Here is a 16,790-nt window from a genome sequence, read left to right on the forward strand (position 1 = left end):
TAACGGAAAAAGAATATCGCTAATTAGACATTAGTGGTGAAGGAGTATCGCTAAATTGTTCAAATAAAAATACTTTCCTCAACACCATATGGGTAGCAACAAAAGCAGTTTTTTTTGTTGGGTAGCAACAAAAGCACCTTCTCTTAACAAAAAAAAAAAAAAGCAACAAAAGCACCTTGAAACTATTTGTTTTTCCAAACACCACCTCTAATGTCTTTTCACTTTTTTATTTCTCCTTCTTCCCTTCCCACTTCCACCCTAACTCTGGCGACTTTTTTCAGATCTCTGGAAGCACCAGATCGAGATGCAAGACTTTTGGCGAGAGAGTTATCTCCTTTGTCAAAATTCAGATAGAGGAAGAGATAACAAACATGGAGGCGAAGAGAGAGACAGAGAGTGATCTCTGTCAGTCAATTGACGACCCTCTGTCAAGATTGTGTTTGGCTATTTCTTTTTTGTTTTTCCATCCTCGGAGATTTTGTACATGAAAACTTTGCTTAGAGCATCAATGGTTTGGAACTGTAATGTTCACTCACGTTATGAGTTATAACCACAACTCACCCCGAAGTTTTTTTTTTTAGAACGTACTCGCCCCAAAGTTGGACGATGGAAATGATAAATCGCAGTTTGTCATTATGTGGTTTTCCTCACCCACTTTTTAAGTTTACGAACAAATCTCGGGTGAAACAAAGATCCTATATGTATGAAGGCCAACGTTTTGAGGAAAGCTAAACAGTTTCCGGAGTGTGAAATTTTAAAGGGAATATGCAAAATTTTGAAAATTTTCCGGGGAAACATATTTTATGGGGAATATGTTTCAAAATAAAAATAAAATAAAAAACCCTCCACCTCACCTCTCTCTCTCCTCCGACCAGGTCGCCGGTCGAGAAATTTCCCGCCGGCGACCTGGTCGGAGAAGAGAGAGTGGTGGAGAGAGACGATGAGGTGGAGAGAGAGTGAGGTGAGGTGGAGTGTTTTTTATTTTTATTTTTATTTCCCTTTAACAACTTACAAAATAAAATTGTCAAACAAAATTGACCAATTTTTGACCAAGTCTTCAAACTCCGGAAACTATTTTGCTTTCCCAAAGCGCTGGCCATGTATGAAAGAACATGGGTTGGTTTTCGTGACGTGGCATATGACATGGTTATCCACGTGTAGGCAGTGCATGTGATAGTTTTGTGCACGTTGTAACTCACAGAGGACCTGCTTATGAGAGCAAGGAACCGCTGTTTGAAAGAGTTGTGGTTAGGGGTGGGAAAAAGATCCGGAAGACCGCTATCCGACCCGTTCGACCGAGATAAAAAGTGTCCATGGACACCCGATGGTCATAACGGTCAGTGTCCGACCGGCCCGAAAGAATTGGCGGACGGTCATGGTCAAAATTCTATGTCGAAGGACCGACCGCTGACCGACCGGTACGAGTGACCGAATAGGTTGACCGACTAAACTGTCCTCATTTTTAGAAGTTGACCGTTGAATTTTATAGACATATGAATATATGATGATCGTTGGCTATAGTCATGTAGTCCTCTGGAAGACCAAACATTAGTGCATGGCTTAATTATATCTTGTCAAATGATGATCAACTGTTTTTTTTCTTTTTTATATTTACTTTTGATTTCTTGGGCTAAACATCTTCATTTGTAAGTAATTTTTTTTGTGGTAATAAAAATAAAGTTCTAAATTAAGTAAATTTGTTGGAAAGTCCGGACCGAGACCGTCCGGTGTCCGACTGGACCGGTAAAATAAACGGTCTTGGACGGTCAATGGACAAAGAATTCTTGAGAGTGACCGTCCGAGTCCGCCCGAGTAAATAGGTGGTCGCCAACAGTTTATGTCCGAGTCGACCGGTTCGATGAAGTTAGAGTCCGATACCGACCGGTCCGGACCGACTCCCACCCCTAGTTGTGGTATCATTTTTGAGTTATTTTCTTTTTGCCCCATAGTTCGTGATCAGATTCTTTTTTAGTCCTCTACTTTTCGTAAATTCAAAATTGATCTATTTTTCTGAAATTACCGATTAACATTAACTTTTGATTTTTTTAATTCTATAACTACCCTTTCATTGATAATTATTCTTATACGTTCCTTATTTCTTTTCTTCTTCTCTTTCTAACCCATTTCTCTTTTAAGGTTCTTGAAACATACCTCTCCCCTCTCTCTAGAATTCTAGAGAGAGAGAGGAAATAATTATTTTTTTTAGAGAAAGAGAGAGGAGAGAGAAAAAATAAATATTTTTTTTTGAGTTGAAGGTCGCCAGGCGGCGACCTTTGCCGGTGAAGACGATGAGGTGGCGAGAAGATGAAGTGGCAGAGAGATGTGATGAGATGGAGGAGAGAGAAGTGATGACTAGTTAACAATGTTATAACGAAATCTTAAAAAGAGGACCATCTGGATATTTTTGATAAAGTAGGGGGCTAGGCAGGAAACCGGTCACAAAGTTGAGGGTTATTTGGGAAATAACCCTAACAACTATTAATTATTGATAATCAACTAGTTTTAGGTCAGTTTGTCTAATTAAAGACTAATTGTGAAGTGTAATACTCCACTTATTATTATTTTTTCAGGAACAAGTGTAGTTTGATGTGTGTGATTCCTGCTTAAACAAATTATCTAGAGTAAAAAAATCAACTTAGATTCATCCGAGATTTGGTGGCACCTTTAAAATTGTTACACGATTTTTACGAAAAATATTGTGACTTTTTAATTCGCCTATAGCAAACGCGAAACACATATTAAGACCATATCTTTTTTGAAAACTTATACAAAATTGTAGATATATATTTTATTAAAACCAGATATATAATTATAAAGTTAGAAGTTCAAAACAAAAATTGTATCGTTCAATAAAAGTAATCCAGTTAATACATTTTGCTTCCCGTGGATCCTCATAACCCTGTGGTGCAAATATGGGTATTGGTAAATATCTATAGGCGTCCCACATTTCTGTTATAGACGTCTAGTCTGAGGCAAACTTTTCAAAGGATTTTATGTGTACGGGGCCGCCTACAACAACAATATGGGTGCCTCTAGATATCCCCTCTTTTTTCGTGGGTTTTTTTATTTTTTTTGGGTTAATTTTATTTTGGATTTTTATTTGTAACCAGTTGACTGTTTTGGTCTCCATGAATGTTTGGAAGTTCGAGTCACTCAATTGTGTATAACAATTCGATTTGACCCTGAAACTTTTATCAAATCTTTCGTTTTTACCGTTACCACATTCTTCTAGTATCATTTTTTTTAACGACTTTCTGTCAACGACCTTAATTTTTTAAAGCTCTTCTGTCTATTCCAGACGAATGGACGAAGCCATCTTCGTTTAGAAACTAGGCGCAAAGGAAACCCTCTTCGTCTAGATCTGGAAATCCGACACAAAGGAAGTTCCAACGAAGGGGTTCTCTCTATCGATGAAACAAATAGAGGGTGGGAATGAGGGAAAGAGAAAGAGGGAGGAAGAGAAATAAAATGAGATAGAAAAAGACAAAAATAAAGAAGTGAAAAGGAGAAAAAAACGGGGAAGGTGGTGGTAGTGAAAGTTATGATAGACAGAGATAAAAGAGTTCAAGAAAAAATGAAGGTGGCTAGACAGAGACCTTCTGCCGGTAACCTTCTTAGGCTGAAGTAGGTGAATTGGAAGGAACGGAAGATGAAGTGGAGGAGAAATAAATTTGAGTTTGACAAATGAAAAAAATTGAAATAATGTCGTAAAGGTGGAAATTGAATGTACGACAAAAAAAAATTGACAGTAAATCAAACTGTCGGACACCTAACTAAAACCCTGTAACTCTTTTTAATTAATTACATCATATTTAGGTAAATCACACATATTAACTGAGAATTAAACTTTAATTATATATAATTTTACAGTTTTATTGACTGATTTTGGTCTAAATATATTTCTCTTTAAAAACAAAGAATATTTTCTTAATTTTGCATTCCTAGTTCCCTCCATATCTATCCGAACCCTTTTCCCTCCTTCCCTCGTTTTCTCCCTTTTTTTTTCTTCTCTTCTCTTTCTCTCTCCCCAAGAACTCAGATACTCAGATCCCATTCATTCTCTCTCATCATCCCTTTCATCCATCAACTTTCTGCCCTAATTCCCCCGATTTCTCTCTCTCTACTCGATTCTTACCTTCAAACCTCCTCGATCAAATCGATCCGATTCCGTTGAAAAAAGAAATACTAAAAGAAGAGGGTTTTGGTTTATTGACTGATACGACTTCGAAGAAACCTAAACTTTATCCCGGAGTTGTGATGTCTGAAAATCGAGCTACTAGTCGCTCGGTACAGCCGTCTGCTCAGATCATGCAATCCTTGAAACGTCATCCACCGTTTTCATCGATGAAGCCGCCGTTTGTTCCATCTGAAGATTATCATCGATTCTCTAATGGTGGTAATCGTAGAGTTGCTGATGAAGAAGTTGAGGCCATTGTTGTTAAATCCCCTCCCGTAAGTTTGATTTTATAGCGCGCTTAGGTTTCTATAATTGTTTGCTTAATTTCTTGATAATTCCGCTGATATTGATTTTCTCAGGTGTTTATCGTCCTGATTATGTGATTCTTTTCGAGTTTGAGAGCTGAATTTTTGTTTATGGTGTTAAATTTGACTAATTACTGTATTTTGATTTAGTAATTTCACTCCATCTTTGGTTTGGATCAAACAAATAACTGCGTTTCTCACTTAGTTTTTGTAGTTTCGTTCATGATCTATCTAATTGGCTACTGAAAGCAGCCCGGTATTTGTGGTTGCACATCTGATTCAGCTAACCTTCATAGGTTTATGGTTCATAACTCCTGTGCAAGGATCTAACAGTAATTCGGAAAAGGGTATGGTAAAAGTTCCTTACTTCAAACAAAGTGTAGGCAGATTAGGAATTCGACCTCCATGATTTTCGTGAGCGTCGCGAGAGCATTTAGGATAACCTAGTTAATTTGCTCGTAGTTGTAAATCACGGGTCTAATTGAGTAACTCGCTTGCTGATTCCTAGCATGAAATGTTTCAAACTCAAATGAAATAGAATGGAAAATACAACAGTTCATCTGCAGTTGCGAGTTCGGTGCCACATTTCATGCACTGTACAACTGATTGACCCAAGGGATTTGCTCGTTCAAGAATGCATGGAAATGAGTTATGTGCAAGTTGAAGAGCTATTGAATATTAGGTGAAGTCTACTTGGCTTGAAGAAGGTTAATTATGATTCTTTGCCATACGTTATATCATTAAAATGTCGGCACCTTGACAATGTAATACAAGTTCTTCACTTGAAGCTCTCTTCCTCTTTGAACTGTAATTACGGGTGGTAATCGATAAGTGCTCCAAAAAATGTAATACAAGTCGTCATATATGATCGTTGGACGTTGGTGAGATAGTGGGGATACCGGGATACTATAATATCATTACAGTGATTGTAACACCCTCATTGTTGTTTTATTTTTTAAATTATAGCTATTTTTTGTTTGAACTTTAAAAACATAGAACAACGTGTGGGTCTAAACATTTTTCTTACTTCAAATTGTTACTTGTGTGTGTGTGTGTCCAAGAATGGAGCATTTAGACTTCCCACTCAAATAGAAGAATGCCCAAGAAACTGATGTTGTTTAGCTTGCTAGGGAGAACCTGATGAATCATTCTCATAGTTGTTAGATAAACTGGTATCATGTTTGATTTGATGGCTTAGCTTGCTTAATCATTTATATTACTTGCATCTAAATGGAATACTTTACCAACTCTGTTATTCGGGGCAATACATCCACCACCATTGGGTTGAGTTAATGATTTTGTGACCTCCTATTTTATCTTCCTACGACTCAAATATGTGATACAAATAATCAACATGCTTACTAATAGCAATTGTGCAAAATATGTGGGGGTTTAGCAGATGAAGCGGAAGAATGAAACAGAAGAATTTGTTGCCGAATCAAGTGTCTGGACTAATAGTCCTGGGTACACCGAAGTCGTTAACAGCCCCCTCCGAACACCTGTATCAGGAAAAGGTGGTCGGATATACAGCAGATCAAAGGTCTCAAAGTACAACCGATCTGCGCCTCAAACCCCAATTTCAAATGCTGGTAAGAAGTATTTCTTGATGAGTGATTGGTCTTTTATATCAACCAAAGATATCTCAGTGAACGCATTTCATCACTCTTTGTTGTATTGATGCTTTATTTACTGGCCTAAGAACTTCTGGTTATGCTTGTCATAATATTATTTCTAACACATCTATTACTGGCAGAGAAAAAAGGAAAGAGAGAAGTAAATGAAAAAAATATTGAAATGCTTGTCTTGTGATACGTGTAGGTTCACCTGGCAATCCTCTCACTCCAGCTGGTACGTGCCGTTACGACAGCTCTCTAGGTAATTGTCCTGGTTGCCCTGATAGATATGGCTTATAAATGGTAGTGTTTTAGCTGCTGGATTCATACCATTTAAGTTAACATGAGACTGCATTCTAAGTGAGCTCGACGTGCTATGATCTTCTTTTCAGGTCTGTTGACTAAAAAGTTTATCAATTTAATCAAACATGCGGAAGATGGCATTCTTGATCTAAACAATGCTGCCGACACATTGGAGGTGATCTTTCTTACTACCCAAATAAACCTTGCTATTGTTTCATGATGTTCTAAGCTTGAAGAATTTGTTGATGCAGGTACAGAAGAGGAGGATATATGACATTACAAACGTTCTGGAAGGGATTGGACTTATAGAGAAGAAGCTTAAGAACAGAATTCGCTGGAAGTAATCTAGGATATATGTCAATATTTCAGTTTCTTTGGAAAAGTTCAAGAAAACTTTAAGCATTTGATGCACATTAATTTATTTAAGCATTGGGTTTTTGGTTTTAGGGGTCTTGATGTTGCAAGGTCGGGGGAGGTTGACGATGACATTACCCTTCTACAGGTACGTAGAAGCAGCTAATGTTTCTTTTCATCTTGCTCTTTTAGCTTCATATGTTATTTTTTTATTATTAGTTTCCTTTTTTACTTGTCTTTTGGTTCTTTCAAATTGTACTGTGCATAGTATTTTCAATTTTCACACCTTTTGTTGCCATTATGTTAGATAAACCACGATTGCATAACTTCAGAACATGTTTTCTGTGTTTTGAATTACCAGTTTCATCTAGGCTTACTCTGGTGGTTTTATCTAAGCTCACTCTTATTCTGCAGGCAGAAGTTGAAAACCTTTCAATGCAAGAACGCAGCTTAGATGATCGAATAAGGTTTTGAAATCAATTGCAATGCTCTATGCTTTTTATTTGCAACTTCGAATTAAGCTGACGCTTCTACTTTGTTTTAGAGAAATGCAGGAAAGATTGAGGGACCTTAGTGAAGATGAAAACTGTCAAAAGTAGAAACTCTTCCCTCATGTGTTTATTTCAATAAATTAACCCATTAATTAATTATTCTAGTGTTAACTCCATTTGTTTCTTTTCCAATTTTAGGTGGCTATTTGTGACTGAAGAAGACATCAAAACTCTACCCTGCTTTCAGGTTCGTTTTATCTCTCTCTCTATACCATGTAACTGACTGACTTTTAACTTGGGTGATATTGTGATTGGCCAATTCATGGGTTCACATTGTCGAACTTTCTTCTTCTGCTATTTCTTTGTTAATGTTTAGCTGGAATTTTTTTTGCTCTGAATAATCTTCTTCAAGCAGAATGAGACCCTTATCGCAATTAAAGCTCCTCATGGCACCACACTGGAAGTCCCAGATCCTGACGAGGTAGAAGAACATTTTCTTTTAAAAAGAAGGAAGAGCATCTTGTATGTTACATTTTGTTTCTGACCAACAAAGAAAATTTTCCATGTAATCATCAGGCAGTTGACTACCCACAGAGGAGATATAGAATTGTTCTCAGAAGCACCATGGGTCCCATTGACGTTTACCTTGTCAGGTACCTTTTATCTCCACAAGTGCACAACAAAATGTGCTGATGTTATAATGGAATTAGTTATTTTGGTATCATTGATTCTTATATTGTAGGATTTAAGACTTTGTTTTCCTGATTTGTGTTAGTCAATTTGAGGAGAAATTTGAAGAACTTAATGGTGTTGAAACGCCTCCAAGCCACCTACCTGTATCTAGTTCAGGGAACCAGGCACCAGTATCAAGTTCAGGGAACCAGGCACCAGTATCAAGTTCAGGGAGACACCCACCCGTAACAAGTTCAAGGAGCCACCCACCCGTATCAAGCTCAGGGAGCCACCTGGAACCAGCAACTGTGACAGCGAACAACAGAGGAAAGGAGATTGAAGTGTACAGAGAAGATACTAATAGGATGTACCAGGATTTTAGTGCTTCACAAGACTATGCGGGTGGGATCATGAAAATTGTTCCTTCCGATGTCGATGTAAGTCAACTTTTTTCCTTTATTTGTTTTTGTTTTCTTAACGATTTATCCTGGGATAAGCATATTTCTGAGTTGTTGTTAGGAATTTTTCGATGTAATATTTCGTCAACTACATTTCTGATTGGTCTTATCTCTCTTTCTACGATTTTATTTTTTTCGCCAGTATGTTATCATATATAGACTTATACATTTGGTCCCTCTCTTTTTTATTTCAGAGTGATGCCGATTACTGGCTTCTTTCGGATGCCGGAGTAAGCATCACAGACATGTGGAAGACAGACTGTATCCTTTTCTTTCGCAATCTTATTCCGTTTTCTTATGCTATTCGCTTATTCATCTTTGAAAACTGAATCCCCTAACTCCACAATAGCGGCCATTGACTGGGACGGCGTAGATGCACTTCAGGCAGAGGAGTTTCTGATGTCTGCTGTCAGCTCACCGCGACCACAAACTCCACCACCCACTATACTCAATTCACCATCTGCAGCCAATACTACTCAGAGGTGACAAAATCCGCCCCTAAAGTTTCGGGTCAAACTTCATCAAGAATCCTTTACTTTGGTTGGACATGAGGTATTACCAGATTCGCCCCTAGAGTAGGCGAAGAACGGTTACCATGAACTAAACATCCCAGAGAAATTTGCTGAGAACATGGGTAAAGTTACTTCTGCCTGAAGTTGAGTAATGCATTCTGATCCTGTTATTGAGGAAGTAAGAAAGCGGATATGATTGTCATATGAAGTTGGTGCATGTATATTACCGTTCTACCTTATTTAGTTACAATTTATATCTCTTGCTTTTGTTAAGGACAAAGTTGATTATATGAATGAATCATGTTGTATGAGATCTGACATCAAATTCGCAAAAATTCATCATTTCGTTTGTTCATTGATCATTTTAGGCGTAGGATTCAGAATCATTAAAGGCATCCACCATGAACAATTGTTCTTGAAACTCAGGTTGAAGCTTGTCAGAGAGTAAAGAAATAGGAAGAAAGTATCATTCAGGTATATAATCTCTACATTAATGTTATAGGTATGCCAAAAAGAAGTGTGATTCAAGGGATGTATCTACCCCATACAAATTACTTATCTTTCTGGGTTATCTTTCCAATCCATCCTGCAACAATGGGAGTCAAGGCTACTGTTGGAGGAAACCTAATGGGTGAAGCTGCCTTATGTGCCGCATATGCTAGGGCAAAAGTTCCCACCTTTTCTCCTGTTTCAGTCGGCGAGATTCCCACCTAAAGTATTTTTAAGCCATCGATTGTTAGGACATATCATAAGGGTATGGAAGAAGAAACAATATAATTTGAAGGATCATCAGTTCAATTGATTCAAGCAGAATTAAGATGTTTTACCTTCTGCAGCAACACTGAGACATCAACTCCGGCATTAATAAGAACGTAGCAAAGCGAGAATGAGATTAAGGAGAGAGTGATTGAAGTTGCTAAATAAGCTCCACCATATTTTGCTAGTAGCTCCTTGGCTTGATCACCTTTAGACTTCTCTCCTTTTTCATCATTTTCTCCCTCTTTTGAGCTGAATATCTATAGGAGGAAAACAGAGATCATTAAAGAACTCAAATATTCTAGTAAACTAGGGTTTCAAATGATAATCAATTGTAGGTTCAAACTGAAAAAAAAACATGATTAATAACTTCATTAGTCTATAACCATAAAAAAATCTGAATCTAATAAAAAATGGTACAACATAATAACTCCCACTACATAATAAAAAATTATTTCATTTCTTTCAAGTTAGTGGAATTGAATCACTTTCACAAGAGAAGAAAAGGGTAAGCTTTAATTTTACCTTCCAGAGACCAGCTTCAAGACCGAATTTTTCAGTGATTTCTTCAGCAGAAGAAGAAGAAGGATTTTCTTTTGTTTCCTTTGTTGTTTCTTTTAGAGCTTTTATCCTGAATTGCTTCAAATTGGGTTTTGAGGAATTGAATTGAGGATTGCAGAGAGTGGAAACACTTCTCTTTCGAAACAAAAAAGAAGAACAAGAAGGATAATTAGGAAAGAGCAGAGGTGAGGCCATTAGTTATGGAGAAAAGATAAGTAACTATTCCAGAATTGTGTTGGAAGTAAAAAAAAAAAGTACATGTGAAGGAAAGAAGAAGGTGGATTATGTCTTCTTTACCCTTTTGGAACTCACACTTAAACACATCTTTTCTGGGATAATTTGGTCAGTGTAAAAAGTGGGTCATCTGGAGAAGATGAGAACTTGAGGCCCTGAGAAAGGACAAGTAGCAACAAAGACTACTTCACGTAAGCCATGTTGTTTCAAAACATCTAATTTATACTAATAAGTCCGGATTAACCCTTTAAAACGAGGATCGTTAAGAATAAAAATAAATATATAGATAATTAAACAAAATAATGCTAACTGATTACTAAAACAACTCTTAATAGGTCACCTAATTTCCCAAGGGGTGTAACTCGGATCCGAGTCTTCCACCCCAACTCTATATGTATTTTGTTTAAGATGTAACTTGTAAAGAAACAATTTTAAGATTTACTTTTATCAAGATTCACATCATGAAGGATTTGTCTGGACATAATCAGAACTATGATTTTGTGTGGATAACATATAATTTGACTTGAACTGAGTTTAAATAAGTAATAAAACAACGTCGGCAAACAATAGTAAAGAAAAATAAAACAGTCAAATGGACTTTACTTTCTTCGTTTATCAAGTATTTTAACATTAACACAATTTTGTAATATAATATTATTATAGTGATACCAAATTGTTGTTCATATTGGTTAGGATCCACATAGATATGGTTCACAATAATTCAGAGTATTTTAGCATTAAAGTTGTCAAGAAGCAAATCTTTAGAAAAAAAAAAAAGAGTCTGTAGGCGCTCAAAATGTGAATGCAAGGAAACCAAATAAGAAGGATGCGGCTGGTAGCCTATTGAGGCCCGTGAAAGGGAGTTTTGTCCAATTTGGGGTGGGTCCAATAATAGTGTCAGCCACCACCTATCTTCTCCCTCTTTCATGGTCTCATCTCTGTTTAGCCCCACCCATCTCTACATATGGACTCCTTCTTCCAAAGTTATCCTTATTCCTCTTCTTAGGCCAAATAGAAAACGAAAATATTGCTTCTCAATTTCTCTATGTAAGTGGTTTGTTTTTTTATTTCCTTAACCTCTTTGTCTCAGTTTGATTTGTCTGAAAATGAATCGTCTAGGACTAATTTTGTCTAGGTATGAATTGTTTTGGTTATTCATCTTTGTTAAAGGTAATAGTCATCTTAAATGACTTCAAATAATGTGCTCTTAACTTAGATTTATTATAAGCGACTCAAATACACTTTTATTTAGATGAGTCAATTCGAACCACAATTTAGCTTTAAATATGAAATCGGAAAAAACAAACACCATTTAGTGTATGCATATAGGGTCCGTTTAACTTTTTTTTTTGATGAAGGAGGTCCGTTTAACTTGAGTTCATAAATTTTTTCTATTTGTAATAAGAAAAGATTCATCTGCACCTACTGATGTCCCGGTTCAATATTTCTTTGTCAAAGAATTATTGTCAAGGACATGTACCAGAAAAAACTTTTAAACATGTATTACATATCCTTTTCCAAAATTAGGTATTTTACTCGCTACTATCGAGTTGTAGGGAGATAGGATTGGAAACTTGTTTTCAATCCCATCTTGAACTAGTATGATGAATTCTCCTTGAAGATAGAGACATCAAACTAAGCTACCACATTTACATGCCCATAACAAAACCATCACCAAAATTGTAACTCATTTATTACACTGTTTGTTTCTCTAGTCTCAACTGACTCATGTTAAAACATTTTTTCCATTAAATCTTTAGAATATCATGAGTATGTATATTCTAACTAATCGTATATAAATTGTTAAAAGTTTGTTGACGTTATCTTCACTTATAATATAGTAATATATTAGATGAAACCAAATAAGATTTGATAACTCTAAAAATGATTTGAACACTTGTTAAATTTAACTTTACTCTCATTTATAAATTGCATATCAATAATACTTAAATATTTTAATATAATTAATATCATTTTAATATAGATAATCATTGATATAAATTACTAATAAAAACGGTGAAGAAGTCCAATAAATGCCAAAGACCAAATCAAACAAAAAGCATGGAGCAAGATAAAAACGAAAAAACTGCACTAAAAGGAAAGATAATCAAGAGTCCATCTTGCACCTTATAGATGGAGTAAGAAGAGAGAGATAGAGAGAGAGAGTTTTAGAGAGAGAGAGAGAGTTCTAGAGAGAGAAAATACCGGAGCTAATGAACTAGTAGATAGATACAGACACAACAAAACTCTGATACAGCAGAATCGACGGCTGAGATTATCCATCAGGTAAAACGTGATTCACTCTTAAACAAACTGAAAATAAAAGAATCTTATCATTTTATTCTCTAAAAATTCTAAACTGAATCCCTATTAAATCTATTTTTCTCTCTCTCTCTCTCTCTTCAATTAGTTTGTGATTTCTAGGGTTTTCCTCTGTTTCTTTACCTGAAAATTGAGATGGGTTCTGAATCTACATTATCAATTCAAAGAAGAAACTCAGTTCCTTACTCAATGATTCCTAAAAAGCTTGATATCCCCATTAAATTACAAAGTTCAAGCTTTCCGATCACCAACTCCGATAGATCATCTCCATTACCATCTGTTGATTTTGAGCTTCTCTCATTAAAATCATCACAAGAATATACTTCCTTGAAAGATCTAATACCATCATCTCCAAAACCAGTAACAATCATTCAATCTCCAATTGGCGGTTCTGGTGTTCAAACTTGTTATGAAATTTCAATCAGGAATCGTCTCGTAAAGCAAGCTGCTTGGGCTTATCTTCAACCTATGTCATCTTCACCGAATTCATCTGGAAATTCTGTCAGGCTAAAATGGGTTAGATTCTCTAGTGATTATATCAAAAACCCAGTTAATATTTGTTTGAGATTCATTAACCAGAAACTATTTCCGACGATTTCTCAAGGTTTTAATCGGGTAATTGGAGCGATTTGTGTGTGGAAAAATCGAAGAACAGTAATGGGTAATGGCAGAAATTTGTAACGCTCAGTTAGTTATTACTAATTGGATTTAACAAAATCTATGAATGTGAATGAATGAAAAGAAAAGTAAGAAGAAGAAGAAAAAGTTGTGTTTTTTCTTCAACTTTTTGCTGTTTATTTGTCTTCTTTACCTTTTTATCTGTTCATAAAGAATCATCCAAACCAACAACAAAGTAGATAGAGAAACTAATCAATGAATTAGAGACTGAAAGTTTGAAACTGAAAGAATCTGGGTATTTCTTTAAACAATGGGTTGCTAATGTTGTTGTTGTTCTTGTGGCCGCGAATTAGAACGCCTGAGCCTTGTTAATGCAGAACGTAAAGTTTCATCCATACCCACCACTGATTCTTTTCCTTCTTCTTCTTTGTCTGATTTTCTGTCGTTGTTGTTTTGTTGATCGGATTTGATTTCAGTGACAATTGAGTTTGAATGTTTTTTATGATCTTTTAGCTCTTGAAATTGTGTTGTTTCTGCTTTGGTTTCTTCTGCTACTGATTTATTAATCACCATTGAAATTGATGGTGATTGTTTCTTGCTTGATTGATGAATGGATGAAGAAGTTGTTGCTGTAGTAGTAGTAGTAGAAGGAGGAGAAGATTGCCCATTGGGTAATTGTGAATTGACCACTTTCTGCAAATACAAGTAACAAGATTTTCGTATTAAATCGGATGTGATTAACTAAAATATGAGTGTGCATTCTACTAGCAGGTTTTATTCTTATTTTGGTCGAACGCCCTATTCATGTCGAGAGGTGTTCGCTATCTGAATCTGACTTGTCCGAATCTAACTCGTCTAATCAAAAGAATCTAAAATCAACCAAAATAAGCTATTCTGAAGAGTCGGACAGAATTGAAAACAAACGCGTCTATTATCTTATTGGAGTTAATTCAAACTTCAAGTTAGATTTCAGATGTGACTTAGAAAAACAAACAGTAATCTAGTGGCGATATATAAACCAATGTTCATGGTTCAAATGGGCAAAGGGTACTCTTAAAATAAAAGTGTCATATTGAATCAAGTTGGATAGCTACAAACTTAACAAAAATGCAAGCGTATTGAGGTTCAAGAATGGTCTATTTTAGCGTTAAAAGCGACAACTTCTATGAGAAATACCGGATAAGAAGAGATGTAAGATGCGCGTACTTGAAAAGTGTTGTTGTTGGCCCTTGAGGATTGAGCAGCCAAGTAGTGGAGGAATTGGTAAAATGAAGTCTGTCCATACTTTGTTAAGTTTTGCCAATAGAAGACAAACAAATCCCAGCCTCTAGCTTGTAATTCTTGCAGCTTCCTGTCTATTTCAGTCTCATGTCTTGACATATAAGGCTTGAGAAATGTCTCGTACACATAGCTACTTCCCTGCACCCAACCAAGAGCTGATTTGAGAACACTAAAAAATCGATACATTCTTTTATCTTCAAAAAATTTGAGTAACGATCCAATAACTAAACAACTAACTACGAAAATGGATGAAATTTACCTTTGTTTTGGGATGCCACAAGTAGATGAAGAAGGCAAGCTTCATCTCCCCATACATGGGTAACCTTATTAGGGAAGACAACAAGAGCGGCGATTTCAATGACCCATAAATTCTTAATGCTGTAACAATCTAAAACATAACAGAGAACGGTAATGGGGGTTTAATTAGTCGTTTACCATGAAATGAGAACATCGGTAAATCTTTCGCAGACTGTGATTATAGCAACAAGTATCCTGCAACATTATTAGTTCTTTAGTCAGCTCTTAAATTGCACAAGGAAATCAACTACAAGTTTCATTTTATAAGAAGTATCAAATGATTGGAGTTAGGAAGCTTGTTAAAGTCATTATTATAACAAAGTTCAATTAAGAATGAACAATCTGCTTAATATGTTATTTAAACGAATCAAATTAGTATCAAAGGAAGACTAGTTCTAGATAAGAACCATAAGATAGCTTGAAAGAGAGATACCAATATTGACACCAAAAGCGAAGTAGTTCGATCTCAATTTTGTTCTTTTCAACAACTTTATAGCATTCAAAGGCAGGATAAGCATAACCGATTAGCATTCTGTAATCCAAATTTCAAATAAATCAATACTCCATACAAACCACACAGAGTTATTAGAGAGAAAAAGTTATAGAGAGAGATTATACAGGAGAAGCCTATTAATGAAATCCCCCAACATTTTGGCTTAAATAACCGTCGTCGTAGTCGATCAAGAACCTACCTGCTGGTGCATAAACAAGGAAATTTCAATTCAAAGATTCTTTTTATATAATCGCTAGAAACCTAAACTAACAAATCCAAATTCCAAAAGAAAAGAAAATTTCTGTTGACTTGAAACAAAATAGGTTTTCAACGTAATAAATGAATGAGAGAATCAATAAGATTATTTAACAACCTCTGTTCTGTTCTGTTCTGTTCTGTTCTTGTGGAAGAAGAAGAAGATTATGTCGAGATCACACAATTTGAGAGCGAACAACTTGTCGATCGACTTGTACAAACAAGATTAGACAATAAGTGGATGATTTCCAAAGATAATACGAATATCAAAACCAGCAATTAAAAATGATATCAGAATTTAAATGTCAAAATTATAGATTTTTTTTTAAGTAAATGAAAGGAAGCCAAGAATCTCTCTTCTTAATTGTTCTGTGAAATCCAAGAAAGGAACGATATTCACAGAACAAATTAGAGAGAATTAATGATTTTTTTTTTTTTTTTTTTTTAAATTATATTTACTTATCAATCAAAGTTTAAGATTAAAAAAGAGGGGTTTCTTGACACCGACGTTTGTTTATTTACACGTATTCCCTCCCTCCCTCTCTCCCTCCTCTCAGTTAGGATATTTTGGGATTCTAATTCATTTACACTTTTGGCGGTTAATAGTTCCGTTAAAAATTTTGGTCCTTTTCCAAAAAGTTTTTAACTACCATCGTTGTTAATTTGACTTTGAGGCCTATATATAGAGTATAGTAAAAAAAAAAAAATCTCAATTATAAATAAGAGCATCTCCAATGCAAAACTCTAATTGTCTTATGTGTTGAGTCTCAATTGAGATTCTCTTTCTTTTGTGACTAACTTTTAAAAAAATATTATAATAAAAAAACTGGGGCAGTCACGCTATAGGCATCAAACATGATAAATTTTAGATAGTGGTAAATGTGAAATCATATTTTGTAGAACAGGAAGGGTGACATTTTCTCCAAACCTACTAAAACGTGGATGCACAAGTTATAAGAATGTAGATAGTGGTCACCCACTATGTACGTGATATGTTTTTTTTCTCATTTCATAAGAGAGCGAAGGGAGTTTTATTTGGACCACCTAAATGTTGTGTTTTTCAATCATGTTAGCAGCCCTTATCCCCC

At 35.6% G+C, this 16,790-nt stretch overlaps 4 protein-coding genes across 6 annotated transcripts; 2 read left to right on the top strand and 2 right to left on the bottom strand.

Moving 5' to 3' along the window:
* Positions 1 to 3,914: 3,914 nt before the first annotated feature.
* On the top strand, positions 3,915 to 9,203 carry LOC147546058 (transcription factor E2FA-like). 2 transcript variants are annotated; one of them, XM_086633710.1, is made up of 14 exons: positions 3,915 to 4,452; positions 5,879 to 6,071; positions 6,301 to 6,357; positions 6,488 to 6,573; positions 6,650 to 6,738; positions 6,846 to 6,900; positions 7,167 to 7,219; positions 7,297 to 7,347; positions 7,442 to 7,490; positions 7,659 to 7,724; positions 7,820 to 7,896; positions 8,019 to 8,352; positions 8,568 to 8,634; positions 8,723 to 9,203. In XM_086633710.1, the coding sequence occupies exons 1-14, from the start codon at positions 4,258 to 4,260 to the stop codon at positions 8,857 to 8,859; spliced, it is 1,509 nt and encodes a 502-aa protein (XP_086489836.1). In that variant the 5' UTR covers positions 3,915 to 4,257; the 3' UTR covers positions 8,860 to 9,203. The 2 variants fall into 2 exon arrangements, with proteins under 2 accessions (XP_086489836.1, XP_086489837.1); XM_086633711.1 differs by having other exon boundaries at positions 3,935 to 4,452; positions 5,882 to 6,071.
* A 127-nt stretch (positions 9,204 to 9,330) lies between these two features.
* On the bottom strand, positions 9,331 to 10,547 carry LOC147546059 (FAM210B-like protein). Its single transcript, XM_086633714.1, has 3 exons — positions 10,167 to 10,547; positions 9,713 to 9,901; positions 9,331 to 9,595 (listed from the first exon to the last, which is right to left on the bottom strand). Exons 1-3 carry the CDS (start codon positions 10,395 to 10,397, stop codon positions 9,437 to 9,439), a joined length of 579 nt encoding a protein of 192 aa, XP_086489840.1. The 5' UTR covers positions 10,398 to 10,547; the 3' UTR covers positions 9,331 to 9,436.
* A 2,206-nt stretch (positions 10,548 to 12,753) lies between these two features.
* On the top strand, positions 12,754 to 13,561 carry LOC147546060 (uncharacterized). Its single transcript, XM_086633715.1, has one exon. It carries the CDS (start codon positions 12,894 to 12,896, stop codon positions 13,437 to 13,439), a length of 546 nt encoding a protein of 181 aa, XP_086489841.1. The 5' UTR covers positions 12,754 to 12,893; the 3' UTR covers positions 13,440 to 13,561.
* On the bottom strand, positions 13,421 to 16,183 carry LOC147546061 (putative HVA22-like protein g). 2 transcript variants are annotated; one of them, XM_086633712.1, is made up of 7 exons: positions 15,821 to 16,183; positions 15,573 to 15,649; positions 15,388 to 15,486; positions 15,093 to 15,149; positions 14,917 to 14,980; positions 14,583 to 14,795; positions 13,421 to 14,069 (listed from the first exon to the last, which is right to left on the bottom strand). In XM_086633712.1, exons 2-7 carry the CDS (start codon positions 15,602 to 15,604, stop codon positions 13,695 to 13,697), a joined length of 840 nt encoding a protein of 279 aa, XP_086489838.1. In that variant the 5' UTR covers positions 15,605 to 15,649; positions 15,821 to 16,183; the 3' UTR covers positions 13,421 to 13,694. The 2 variants fall into 2 exon arrangements, with proteins under 2 accessions (XP_086489838.1, XP_086489839.1); XM_086633713.1 differs by having other exon boundaries at positions 15,573 to 15,646; positions 15,821 to 16,182.
* Between the last annotated feature and the right edge of the window lie 607 nt (positions 16,184 to 16,790).

This window comes from Eschscholzia californica, unplaced genomic scaffold (genome assembly GCF_041429995.1).
Source record: "Eschscholzia californica isolate CP2 unplaced genomic scaffold, dmEscCali1.0.p SCAF_4, whole genome shotgun sequence".
Lineage (NCBI taxonomy): Eukaryota > Viridiplantae > Streptophyta > Magnoliopsida > Ranunculales > Papaveraceae > Eschscholzia > Eschscholzia californica.

Coding starts and splice junctions, on each gene's coding strand:
- LOC147546060 (XM_086633715.1), top strand. CDS start 12,894: ATGGGTTCTGAATCTACATTATCAATTCAAAGAAGAAACTCAGTTCCT.
- LOC147546058 (XM_086633710.1), top strand. CDS start 4,258: ATGTCTGAAAATCGAGCTACTAGTCGCTCGGTACAGCCGTCTGCTCAG. Junction 6,358..6,487: donor CCGTTACGACAGCTCTCTAG/GTAATTGTCCTG, acceptor TCTTCTTTTCAG/GTCTGTTGACTAAAAAGTTT. Junction 7,220..7,296: donor AGCTTAGATGATCGAATAAG/GTTTTGAAATCA, acceptor ACTTTGTTTTAG/AGAAATGCAGGAAAGATTGA.
- LOC147546059 (XM_086633714.1), bottom strand. CDS start 10,397: ATGGCCTCACCTCTGCTCTTTCCTAATTATCCTTCTTGTTCTTCTTTT. Junction 9,902..10,166: donor TTGAAGCTGGTCTCTGGAAG/GTAAAATTAAAG, acceptor TTCCTCCTATAG/ATATTCAGCTCAAAAGAGGG. Junction 9,596..9,712: donor TCTCAGTGTTGCTGCAGAAG/GTAAAACATCTT, acceptor AAAATACTTTAG/GTGGGAATCTCGCCGACTGA.
- LOC147546061 (XM_086633712.1), bottom strand. CDS start 15,604: ATGTTGGGGGATTTCATTAATAGGCTTCTCCT. Junction 14,981..15,092: donor ACCGATGTTCTCATTTCATG/GTAAACGACTAA, acceptor TTCCCTAATAAG/GTTACCCATGTATGGGGAGA. Junction 14,796..14,916: donor TGTGGCATCCCAAAACAAAG/GTAAATTTCATC, acceptor GGTTGGGTGCAG/GGAAGTAGCTATGTGTACGA.